This window comes from Phoenix dactylifera, chromosome 7 (genome assembly GCF_051530095.1).
Source record: "Phoenix dactylifera cultivar Ajwa chromosome 7, Ajwa_hap1_PhDact_Kaust_v1.1, whole genome shotgun sequence".
Taxonomy (NCBI): domain Eukaryota; kingdom Viridiplantae; phylum Streptophyta; class Magnoliopsida; order Arecales; family Arecaceae; genus Phoenix; species Phoenix dactylifera.
The window spans coordinates 7,152,337-7,164,693 of record NC_143196.1 but is presented as its reverse complement, the minus strand read 5'-3'; the positions used below and the strand labels follow the sequence as shown (position 1 = coordinate 7,164,693).

Below are 12,357 nucleotides of genomic sequence, written 5' to 3'. Positions count from 1 at the left end.
AAATTTCCTATATTTATGATTGGCACGTAGATTATGGCCCTTGATACAAGACTAAATGTATTGTAAATGCATGTATCAGTTGGGCAAGAAGCCAGGGAACGAGAGGAGGAAGTCCCCTACTGCCTACTGTAAATTTTTGGAGGCGTATCAGGGCTGTGCCAGATTGACAGGTGAGTGGAAATCATGTACTTTGCACCATGAGCATTCTTAATTCATTTTCATGAATGTCGCCAAGTGTGAATTGATTCCACTTGAGCATATTAATTGATATTGTAGTAGATTCCTCTATAATCTTGATTCTCCATGCATGATTATTTTGTACATGCATTTGAGGGAACATTGAGAGGAATTACTAGGGGTAGATGAGTAGTTAAATTGGTTCCAAATTATGAAATGACTTCTTTTGTAAATTGATTTTATTTTCTTTATTTCAAAGACTTGTGAGCGGTAGTCTTGATTATACTCCTTTATGAGTAGTTAAATTGGATCTGAATTGTGAAATGACTTCTTTTGTAAATTGATTTTATTTTCTCTATTTCAAAGATTTGTAGAGCCCTTTTCAGTGGTATATTAAGTTGCATTGCACTTCCTTGACCCTCATTCGTAACCTTGATGTTAGTTTATGATTGGATCGTGGTCGAGTGAGTGGTAATCTTAATTATACTCCTTTTTAGTAGAGTATTGGGAGGGTGCATTATGGCATTATGCATGGCTTGGCAGTATCTACAGAACACCTATAGTCGATGGGGTTAGACATCGGCCTGTGTGCACATAGTAGCCTTCTAGGTGGGCGGAACCCAGTCCCTTCATAGGAGGGACACGGCCCTAGGCGTAGGATCGGCCAATCTTGCGACTTATATATCTGCTTGCCGCCGGACATAGTAAGACCCCGCGAGGTGCAGTATGGCTTTCCGCGGATGTAGAATTCCCGCGAGGTGCCGTTTAGTATACAGATGTGAGATATTTTTATGGATTTTTGTTCTAGATACTGACCAGCATTTATATGATCAGTGTGATGTCTTATCCTGCATATGCATGTGACAGTAGGAAATTGTTGTGGTTCGCCTGGGGCGTATGACCCACCTTCCGACAGCTGTCTAGTGATGACTTCGCATATTGACAACCTGATTTACACATTTCAGTGTTATGATCTGTCGAGCATATTCATGAGTAGCATATATGTTTACTTGATTATTCCATATGTGCTTCAGATGAGTTGATATTGATTATGGTGATATTGATGATTTACTCCATATTCTCTATGTTGAGTTCATATTCATCTTGTTATTGATCTTGAGATTTCATCTCGAGCCATGATTATATTCTGTCTCATATGCATAGTACTCTCTACTTCACTCACTGAGTATTCATATATTCACTCCCCAGTTTGGTGTTTTTGATTGCAGGGCAGGTATTGTTATAGAGAGGAGCAGGGTTAGAGATTACGTGCTAGCTGTGCCGCTCCATAGTATAATGTAGATAGAGGTTTATACCTTTTGGTGTATTATAAACATTCTGTTGTATATAGTGTATAGTTATAGTCATAGATCATGTTGTGGATATGGGTTTGACCATGGATGGATTGGGAAACAGGTATATATATATATATGTGCAGATCAGTTGTGTGCCTGTGATGATGTATTGTGATATCTTGTCCAGGTTTATATTGTAGCAGGTTATATGTGCTGCTCTGACAGGTAGAGTTGTTGTATGTATTAAGATAATCCTGACAGGTCAATATAGGAAAGGTGATCATTTTGTGCATGCATCATGCCAAAATTTTCAGGATTTATTGATGATTGATAGGTAGTAGGGTTCTACGTGGTGGCTGGTGGCCTTATGCCTACCCGCACCCTAGGACCGTCGCGGCGGCCCGCCAGAAGCGGGGCGGGGGTCGTGACAATGGTGATAGATTAGGTGATCGGTGTCCCTAATACCATATTAAAATATTTGCAAAAGAAGAGAAAAACAAGAGAAAATGAGAGAGAAAAGTGATTTTATTTTTCTGTTCCATCATATTCGATACATCTCGAGATTATACATATTTGTGTACAAACTCTATACAAGAAAAATAATATAAACTGATATAGGATCATACTAACAATGAAAAATATTACTGATTGATACAAGTTGCTATGCGATTCCAAATCATCATGTGCTCAGGAAGACAGGCGTAACCCAAGTCGGAAGTACCTGGAAAAATGAATCGATATCTGCTTCTCACGTTCCGTGAATAGCCGGGACATTGAGGAAGATCCAAAAAGGCATTTCGGGAATCGATCTGATTCTATCTCTGTTCGTTGTCCGACAAGTGAACCCACCAAATCGTAAACCCTATCATGAAACATATCAAAATAAGTAAGGACTGTAGCCTTAGGTAGTTCAATACAATATCATCTACAACTTGCGCATCAAAAAAGACCTCCTTAGCAGACTGTTTAGAGCTAGGACCAGCATTTGGAATTGGTTTGATTGAATCTGACTTGAAGGAATTAGGATTAGGGTTTAGGGCACATGAAGCAGTAGAGTGCCCGAAAACCTTACACATGGAGCAGACTGAAGGCCTCCAATCATATTCCACAAAAACAGTGGTCCAGGAACAATTTCCGCATTGAAGGTCAAAGTCCTTTGATGCGTCAACCTCAACACAGATTCTTGCATAGAGTTTTTTGTATACGAGTGACAACTCTCCATTGTCAATTCAGAGGGTACAGTAGCTATTCAAAATGCATGTGCTGGCACAATAGTTCTGTCTGATGTCTTATATGTTCCTAAAGTAACAAAGAATCTCATATAAGTTGGGCAACTATGTGATGATAAGCGGTCGGCTCGTATTAGCCTGTGCTTTATTACAGGTAGTCATTCCCCCCGTTCCTGTGTTGTGACCGGTTCCATGTTTTTCCCAAATTTCATCAGTTCCAAGCTCGACGTGCCTGTTCATCCATCTTCATTCCAAAGGCGAACATCTCCATTGAATGACTGTAACTGCTCCATGTCCGTTTCCGCTTCGAAGAGGAAGGTTTGGATCTTTCAATCTTATGTCGTGAGGGATGTGACCGATGTTAGGTCCATAATATACCAAAGCTTTTGGTGTTCTATGATTCACCTCCGAATAATGAGTAGGTAGTTCGATCCTTTTGATTCTTATCTTCCTAGTAAATAGGGCGGAAAATTGGCTATGGAGATTCCGCGCAGTCAGAGATTCATACAGACATAAAGGGGCCCTTATTTCCAAGCAGGAAAGTCATTTCGATCCAATCCATTCTTGGGGTCCGAAAAAGACACAGGATATGTCAGTGACTTTGCACGACAAAGCGCTCTCCGAGGGTATGGAATGTCTAATTTTTTGGTCAGAATCTCGACAGTAATGTCTATGTTAAATTCTTCGGTCGAAATATGGGAAAACCCCATGAAATTTTTGATGGAAACGGAGTTTTGCGAATTCTCCCCGGAACTGGAAGATCATTTCGAGATCTTCGAGCATATTCGAGGGTTCAATGTTACTATTGTCACTTCAGCAAACACAAAAGATGAGACTTTACCATCGTGGAGTGGCTTTTTGCTAAAAGATGAGGGAGAAACTAAGTAAGATGTCGGAGAAGCAAAATATACGAGATCACAAACGTAGATTGCTCGCGGCTAAATATGAATTGAGACGAAAGCTTTACAAAGCCTTTTGTAAAGATCCCAATCTTCCGTCTGATATGCGGGACAAAAATCATTATAAGTTGTCCAAGTTGCCAAGAAATAGTTCCTTTGCACGAGTAAGAAACCGATGTATTTCCACGGGTCGCCCTCGTTCCGTAGTTGAGTTCTTTCGCATTTCTCGTATCGTTTTTCGTGGATTAGCATCTCGAGGTCCTTTGATGGGCATAAAGAAATCGTCTTGGTAGCAACCACCAAACCAATAGAACAAAGGTTAGCTTTGGTGGGATAGCTGCCACACTCCACTCTATTTCAAAAATTTCCACAATTGCAATTGTTTGGAATGCAAGGTTTTTTCCACGCGTAGACGTCTCGACGATCTTGCTCAGAGCGACGTACGTTGACGTTAGGATGCCCCAGGGGAAAACTTATTTCTAATGATACCGCCAATGCCAGAGCAACTTCTGGATGTAAAGCCGTCAGTGTAAAGTTTAAGCCATTGAGGAGGGAGCTTTTCCCATAAACATGTCTTAACAATGGAGCTTTTAGGAGTGAAGTTACAGCCTCAATGTTCTATGATATCCTTGGAATTCTAGTTCTCCTTCTCAGACAGATTGGAAGCATTGATTTTGGCACCAACATCAATCACTATAAGAAGGATAAGTCTGTCTTTAGGGAGTTCTTTGGCCTCGAAGATCCTTCTATTGCGTTCTCCCCAAAGATGCCAGATGCAAGCCGAGAAAGCAACTCTACTGATAGCACTAACTTGTCTTCTCCCTAGAAATGATTCAATACTGGCTATTGAACAAGGGCCGGCTTTCGAGCCAATTAGATGCAGGTTTTCTTTTGGCTTGCCATGTTCTGAAAATGAGACTCGTTTGACTATGATTTTCTGAGACTTTGGTAGCACAGATCATTCATTGATAATAAAAAGTACTGGCACGGCACACTAAGCAAAGCGGGAATGGAGATTATTGGGAACGGGAATGGGCCTGGGCCGTCGTATCTGCCCGCCCCCTTCTTCATTCATCCATTTAGGTCAGAATGGATCCAAGGAACCTGGCTCGGGAACAGCCTAGATTAATCACAGTAAGAGAGTCTAATCTCTGAAATGTAGCATTTTATCTTCCTAGTAGTAGTAGTAGAAGGCTTAGTATCTGACTTGATCCAATAGAGTCAGAACACACAGTAAGTAGATCCAGATTCCACACGTTGCTGTGGACTGGGGAGAGAGCTGCTCTGCGAAGCTGGGCGTTCAGTGTGATTATGGCGAGTTTTCAAGCTTGACTTTCTTTTTTCTGGCGTGACTGCTTTCTTTGCTAGATGGGATCGATCCCAGACCTAGCTTTGCACCTTTGGTGGTATCGTTATCGTATTCTAAGTAGAAGATCCCACGTACTATCCGACCTCATACAGAGCCGTGCCCTTGTGATATGATAAGAAGCTAAAATCACTCTAACAAAATTATGCTAATAAAAAAAAATAATATAGGTTCATACAGAATTATGCTAATAAAAAAAATATGATGGGCAATGCAGGTTGGTACATGATCCTTAAAATTATACTATCATAGACCTCACAAGAGCTTAGAAATCCTAGTTAGCAAAGTTTTTACTAAAGCAAAACTTGATAAAACAAAGAATCCTAGGGGAAAAAGGATAGATCGATACACGACCATTCGAGGAAGGGAAGTAGAAGAAGATAGAGCAGGGGTTTGGGAATAGGAGTAGCTGAGAGGGAATAATGTGAGAATAAGATTAGATAAAGAAGAGAAAGGTCAAGGATGATAACCGTGGTTGGGGATGATAACCGTGGTCGGCCGGATTGAGAAGGAAATAAGGAATGGATATCAAAGTGTTAGGAGTCAGTTTTTTTTTTAATATCTTCTTGTCGATATGGAGACCTCATCTTTTGATACTTTCAGAAGCGTGGCAAAATCACATGGAAACCAAATGTTACTCTGCCAAAAGGGCAAATAGTCTAGCAACAGAAAAAAAAAAAAAGAAAAAAATATATTTTGACCCCTTAACTTTGGAAGATTCTCACATACATCTTCTCATCTTTAATAATTTTCAAAATAATCCTTCAAATTTTCAAATCATTCCCAAATATGAGAATACCCAAGTATGTATTAAAATTTCATAGTACTTAACGAATGTAGTTGCCAAATAATAAATATTTTTTTATTAAATGCTCTGCTATCTAAAATCCTAGAGACAAAAGCTCTACTACTTATGATAATGCCAAACAAGATCTTAGTCCGCGCACATGCATTACATGAAAAAAGGTGACTCTTCTCCAGCCTAAACGTTAAGTCAAACAACCTCATTCCGCTCCATTAATACAAATTACTCAATATCTTAAGCATCCATCAGATTACTCAAACTCAATATTTCCCACAGATAATTAGCTTAAAATCAGCGAAATATACACTAATATGAGGTAAAGATAAGTTATTTAAGCCAATATTATTAATCAGGTTTGGGAATTGCGCATGGGCTGGCTCATTGACGATATCTAATACCATCTGGGGTCAGGCCATGGGCCAATACTCGACAAAAAAAATCAAGACGGTTGGACGGCCCTCCCTAGGATCCACCAGCCACATGATTTACTCTAGAGAAGGGGGCGTTCTTTTATTATTTTTTCAACGTTTTTGATATGAAAAAAGGCGCCCCTATGGTTAAGGAAAGCGTCCAAGGACGTGACAAAAAAAGGGCCCACAATCATTAGGAAAATGTTCAAGAACAACAATGGTCCAGTGCTCCCACTGTTGTTTCATATTTTTTGGTGAGTCCAGTACTCTAAATGATCAACGAGTCTCTCTGTCTAGAAGTCACATCAACTCGCAAGCCCAACCACGCCAGCCTAAACCTGCCCATCGACCACTGTCCTCTTTCTTCGCTGACTCCTTACTAATCTCTCCTTCACATGCTTGGCTCCTTTGCTAGAACACCGTCAAACAGAGGAAGCCACTCGATCCTTAGCTCATCTTCACCATGAAATATGGCTCATGTTTATCTCGATCAATTAATAAATGACTCAAGTTGGAACTAGCTAGATTTAACTTACTCAGATTCAGCACGCTATGTATGTATAAGTAATTATTTCATTTTAATTATCATAATTATATGAGTTGCTGTGAGCTCGGCTCAATAACAAACAAGCCGAACTTGACGAGCTAATTATACAATCATTTTCTAGCCTCAGCTGAAAGGAAACTAATAAGCGGGAACATAAAGCACTCTGCATCAAGTGCTTTACGATTTTGTTTTTCTTTAGTGATTCTTGTTCACAATGTTCAAGTAACAAAGTAATTAGAGAGTAATCGCGTTAAACCTCAGTCTTCGCATTGCTATCTTCTCCAACTCCGTGCACTACTTCCGCCTCCCCCTTCTTCTCTTCTTCTCCACCCTCCGGCTTCTTACCGAAGAGCACCTCCATGTCCTCCAGACTCCTTCCCCTCGTCTCCGGCAAGAAGAAATAAAAGAAGAGCCACCCGGCCGCCGCAATCCCGGAGTAAAGAAAGAAGCTCCCAGCTATGGTAATCGCCTTGTAGAGCGATATAAACGTCATGGTGACCACCCCGCTCAGAATCCTGTTGGTGGCCGTCCCCAAGCTCGCTCCCTGCGCCCTCAGCCTCAGCGGAAAGATCTCCGAGGTGTACACCCACGCGATCGGCCCGAGGCCGATGGAGAACGAGCCGACGAAGGTCAGCACAGTCGCGATCGACATCGCCGCCGCCCATGTCAGCTTCTCGTGAGGATGGTGTTCGATAACTGACAAACAGGAAGCAAGAATAACGAGAGAAATAACCATCCCTCCGGCGCTGCTTAGGAGCAACGGCCGCCGCCCTACACGGTCCAGCAAGAACGTCGCCACCAAGATCGCCGCCGTCTTCATGAACCCGACGGCCACCGTGGCGCCTAAGGAATTGGAATCCGATTTGAGCCCGGCCTTCTCAAACACTCGAGGACTGTACAACACCACCGAGTCGATGCCTGAAGCCTGCTGGAAGAACTGTAGCCCGATTGCGGCGATCAGTATACGGCGCACCGACGGTGTGGGTCTGAGTAAAAGCTCTTTCCACACGCCCTCGCCATGGCTTTTCTCCGATACTGCGACAACTTCGTCGTTGCAGTTTTCGGGTATTCCAGCGGCCTCTTTGATCTCCAAGAGCCGGAGTTGGGCTTCCTCCGGCGTATCCGAGGTCTTGGCGAGGACACGTTTGGCCTCGCCAAGCCGGCCCTGCATGACGAGCCACCGAGGCGACTCGGGCATGGCGAGGACAGCGATGGCTAGGAAGATGGGCGGCACGGCACCGACGCAGAACATAATGCGCCAGTTGAGGTGGTCCGGCAGCTTTGCAAAGGCGAAGTTGGAGACGTAGCCGAGGAGGACGCCGGAGTTGATGAATACCTCCGGGAAGGACGTGAGGAAGCCGCGGGACGAGGTGGGGGCGACTTCGGCGGTGTAGACGGGGGCGATCATGAGAGCGTAGCCGACGCCGACGCCGGCGACGAAGCGGCCGACCATTAGGAAGGCGTAGTTTGTGGCGAGACCCATTAGGAGGGCCCCGGCGAAGAAGATGGCAGCCGCGAAGATAATTGTGTAGCGGCGGCCAATCCAGTCGGAGGTCCGGCCTGCGGCGACGGAGCCTACAAGGGAGAAGATGTTGATGATGCCGGCGAGGATTTCGATCTGGGTGTCATTTATTTCCAGGTCTTTTTGAATGAAAACAGAAGCACCACTCATCACTGCTACATCTGTAAACAAGTAGTTAAAGAATTTGAAAAGACTAGTACTAGAAACAGCAAAATACTGCGGCTGACCTCATAACCAGGACACTTAAAGAGTTAGTATTCGTACCATAACCCGAGAGGATTGAGGTCATGGAAGCAAGCGTGGCACAGGCCAAGGCGTATTTGTTTCTTGGAGGCTTCTTTGGCTTTTCCAAGGCTAGAGTTTGGTTGGGAGGAGGATCAGAAATTGCTGGTGCTCTAGGTTTCTGGTCATCCATTTCTCTGCTGGCGAGATGCGTTCTTTGAGGGAGGAGAAGAGATATTGCGCCAGTAGAGCGAGGGACTGGAATGGACTTGTGGTCGAGAGTATGATAGCCTAAATAATTGGATATGGAGGCCATGTGAGTTTGAGAGTCTTGAACACTCGTCAAAGTCGCCGTGTCCCCGTAAAGTGACAACAAGATGACGACAATGGTCGTCGCACGCGCCTAACTTTTTGGCGCAAGGTTAGAACTTAGTAACATGGGTGATAACAGATTATAGAGTGAGGAGGCGTCTCAACTTATTAATTAGGGCTATCCTATGTTGTTGGCAGGTAATTTCAACTGTATTATTGATCCCCAGAAGAAAATGGGAGGGAGGGCCTTTACTTATAAGAGGAAAATCAGGAAATTCCAAGAATTTATTATGTCAAATGGATTGACAGATTTGGGCTTTTCGGGCGCAAAATTCACATGGTGCAATAATCAGCAGGGACAGGCCCAAGTTTGAGAGAGATTGGACAGAGTCTATGCCACAGCTGGGTGGGCCCAGTGTTTCTCTGACTATCATGTCCGTCACCTGCCGAGGATTGCGTCCGACCACATCCCTTTACTGGTTAGTATTGATGCAATTGTCTCATTTCGCCCCTCCTTTATATTTGAGAAGTTCTGGACATGTTATCCATGGTCTTGGGAGATTGTGAGGGAGGCATGGAGCGTACCGGTGAGAGGGGATGCTATGTATCGTGTGTCTCGCCGTTGGAGCTGACGAAAAGAAAGTTGAGAAGGTGGAACCGTGAGAAGGTAGAGAATATCTTCAGGATGATTGAGGAGTCTGAGGAGGCCATTGCCAGGTTACAGGCTCAGGAGGCCGTGGGGGGAGTTTGGCAGATGAGAAGATGGGGGAGTTTAGATCACTCCTAGCCTTGCATGATTCCCTCTTGAGACAGCAGGAGATCATTTGGAGACAGAAATCGAGGGTACAATGGATCTAGGAGGGGGATCGGAATACTAGATTTTTTCACCAGGCGGCAGTGATCAGGAGGCATCGGAACAGGATCAGGACGATCAGGGATGAGGATGGGCAGTTAGTGGAGGACTCAGATATGATTCGGAGGGTGTTGGAGAGTTTTTTCAGGGCCAGATGGTCTGAGCAGATGAGTACTGAGACCTCAGAGGGTATCGTGCCGCCACTGATACGGGTGGCGTAGGAGGATATGACCGCACTGATTAGGCCAGTATTTGAGATGGAGATTCAGGAGGTGATGTGGTCCCTTGAGGGGGACAAGGCGCCGGGTCCGGATGGCTTTCCACCGTTATTCTTTTGGAGGTATTGGATGATTGTTGGTCAGGGTGTGATGGCTGCCATACAATAGTATTTCAACACAGCCGTGATATCTACAGATTGGCAGAGGACCCTAGTCACCCTGATACCGAAGCGATAGGATGCTTCCGAGCCTAGTCACTTTCGCCCGATCAGTCTGTGTACTACCTTGTACAAGGCAACGACGAAGTTACTAGCTGTTAGATTGAGGGATATTCTTCCGAGACTGATCAGCCCGGAGCAAGGGGCTTTTGTGGGAGGGCGGAGTATTACAGATAATGTTTTTATTGCCCAGGAGTTCATGTTTGATCTTTGTAGGGCTTCTAGTATGAGGTGTTTGTGGGGGATCAATCTTGACATGGAGAGGGCCTATGATAGGATGAAATGAAATTTTATGCAGCAATCTCTACAGGGGTTTGGCTTTTCCGAGGCATGGATCAGATGGATTATGGGATGTATCAGAGCTCCTTCCTTCACCATCTTGGTAAATGGAACGCCATCATGGTATTTTGTATCTTCTGGTGGATTGCATCAAGGTTGCCCCCTCTCTCTATTACTGTTTATTATATGCGCAGATGCACTTTCTAGGACCCTTCGACATGTAGTGATCATACAGGAGCTGGAGGTTTATATGCCTGTGCCGGATGCCACACCGATCTCTCATCTACTCTTTTCCGATGATTGTCTTTTGTTAGCCCGGGCGACTAGGCAAGCTGCATGGATTATTTGGAGGATTTTTGGGGATTATTGTTCTATGTCTGGTCAACGGGTTAATTCATCTAAGTCAGCAATTTGTTTTAGCCCGAGGACCAAACCGGATGTGAAGACCTCCATATTGGAGATTCTAGGGGTGGAAGAGCAACAGGACACGTTGAGGTATTTGGGAGTATCGATTTCCAGTCAGCGTCTATGCAGCAGCGATTGCTCCTCTCTCGAGATCAGTATCAGGCACAGGTTGGAGGGGTGGCAGATACATTCACTCTCCATAATGGGCAGGATTATCCTAGTACGGTCAGTTCTTTCCTCGATTCCGATTTACCTACTATCTAACTCCCTTATACCAGTAGCGATAGTGAGGAATATTGAGCAGATCTTTAGGAACTTTATTTGGGGGAGGAACGGAGGCAGAGGGAGCATCCATCTTATGGCATGGGAGGTTGTATGTCAGCTGACGAGATACGGTAGTTTGGGGGTGCAGTCCTTGGTGGCGAGGCGGGAGGTCCTAGCGGCACGGCACACCACTAGAGTTGTGTTGGAGCCTGATGGTATATGTTCCTCACTGATGAGGGCCATGTATGGCGTTCTAGTGCCTGGGGCCCATGCTGGGCGTCGCCATTCATCAGTCTGGAGGGAGATTTGTGCTAGAGCAAGGCTGGTGCTTCCCGCGATTAGATGGGCTATTTGTGATGGTCGGTCCATTAATATGTTATGGAGGATCGCTGGGTGACGGAGCAGCCTATTAGTAGACTTCCGATTATGGTGGATACGTCGAGGTTAGCCTGTCTCAGGGTCAGAGATTTGATGGAGCCCGGGGGGGACCATTAGAGGGTGGAGTTGATTAGGAAGGCTTTTGGGGAGCAGTTGGCAGAGATGATCCTGGCCCTACCTGTCCTTGCCCGGGAGGGGCTGGATAGTCTAGTCTAGATGCCGACAGGGAGATTGCAGTTGCGAGCCAGGGATATTTACATGTTGTTGGGCCAAGAGCCACCCGGCAAATAGAGGGAGGATGGATTTGGAGGATGTGGATTTACTCGCGTGTGGCGCTCTTCATCTGGGAAGTGGCATGGGGCTGCCTACCAATCAGGAGTTTGCTAGCACGACGAGGGGTGAGGATCACTCAGTGTTGTGAGGAGTGTATGGAGACTGAGGAGACGATTGATCATGTTCTCCTGTAATGTCCCAGAGTTAGGGGAATTTGGAGCCGATCACCCTCTTTGTTGCCCCATTCAATCGAGTCGATACAAGATTTGATTCATTAGCTGAGAGTTTCCATGCGGAGACCTAGCACTGTTGAGGACGAGATCCGGTGGGCATATTTGGCTCATTCTATTTGGTTGGATAGGAATGCTGGCATCTTTAAGGACAAGCGGTTACTCCCGTGGATGGTGGTGGACAGAGCCATGCGTCTTACTAGGGAAGTTACTACTACTACTACCATTAGGTTCTCTTCTGAGATGGCCAGGGATACCTAGGGTACTCTTTCCGCTATCACAGCACCCAAGTTCGTCCTAGTTTCTTGGGTATCCCCACCCCTTGGTCATCTAAAAGTGAACTTCGATGGTAGTATGTCGGTGGACGGAGTATCCGGAGGAGTTGGCTTCGTCATCAGAGACCATCTGGGTAGTTTGTCAGCAGCTGGTGGTCGCCGCTCGCCTGAACTTACTGC

At 45.0% G+C, this 12,357-nt stretch overlaps 3 protein-coding genes across 3 annotated transcripts; 2 read left to right on the top strand and 1 right to left on the bottom strand.

Moving 5' to 3' along the window:
• Nucleotides 1-2,893: 2,893 nt before the first annotated feature.
• On the top strand, nt 2,894-3,589 carry LOC148702880 (Ribosomal L5P family protein). The gene is given in 2 exon segments (XM_088700822.1): nt 2,894-3,019; nt 3,164-3,589. Coding segments are annotated over 2 exon segments (552 nt in total).
• A 1-nt stretch (nt 3,590) lies between these two features.
• RPS14 (mitochondrial ribosomal protein S14) lies at nt 3,591-3,917 on the top strand. The gene has a single exon (XM_088701140.1). The coding sequence runs from the start codon at nt 3,591-3,593 to the stop codon at nt 3,891-3,893; it is 303 nt and encodes a 100-aa protein (XP_088557266.1). The 3' UTR covers nt 3,894-3,917.
• Nucleotides 3,918-6,736: 2,819 nt separating this feature from the next.
• LOC103695716 (putative polyol transporter 1) lies at nt 6,737-8,799 on the bottom strand. The gene is made up of 2 exons (XM_008777111.6): nt 8,515-8,799; nt 6,737-8,411 (listed from the first exon to the last, which is right to left on the bottom strand). Exons 1-2 carry the CDS (start codon nt 8,786-8,788, stop codon nt 6,979-6,981), a joined length of 1,707 nt encoding a protein of 568 aa, XP_008775333.2. The 5' UTR covers nt 8,789-8,799; the 3' UTR covers nt 6,737-6,978.
• Nucleotides 8,800-12,357: the final 3,558 nt, after the last annotated feature.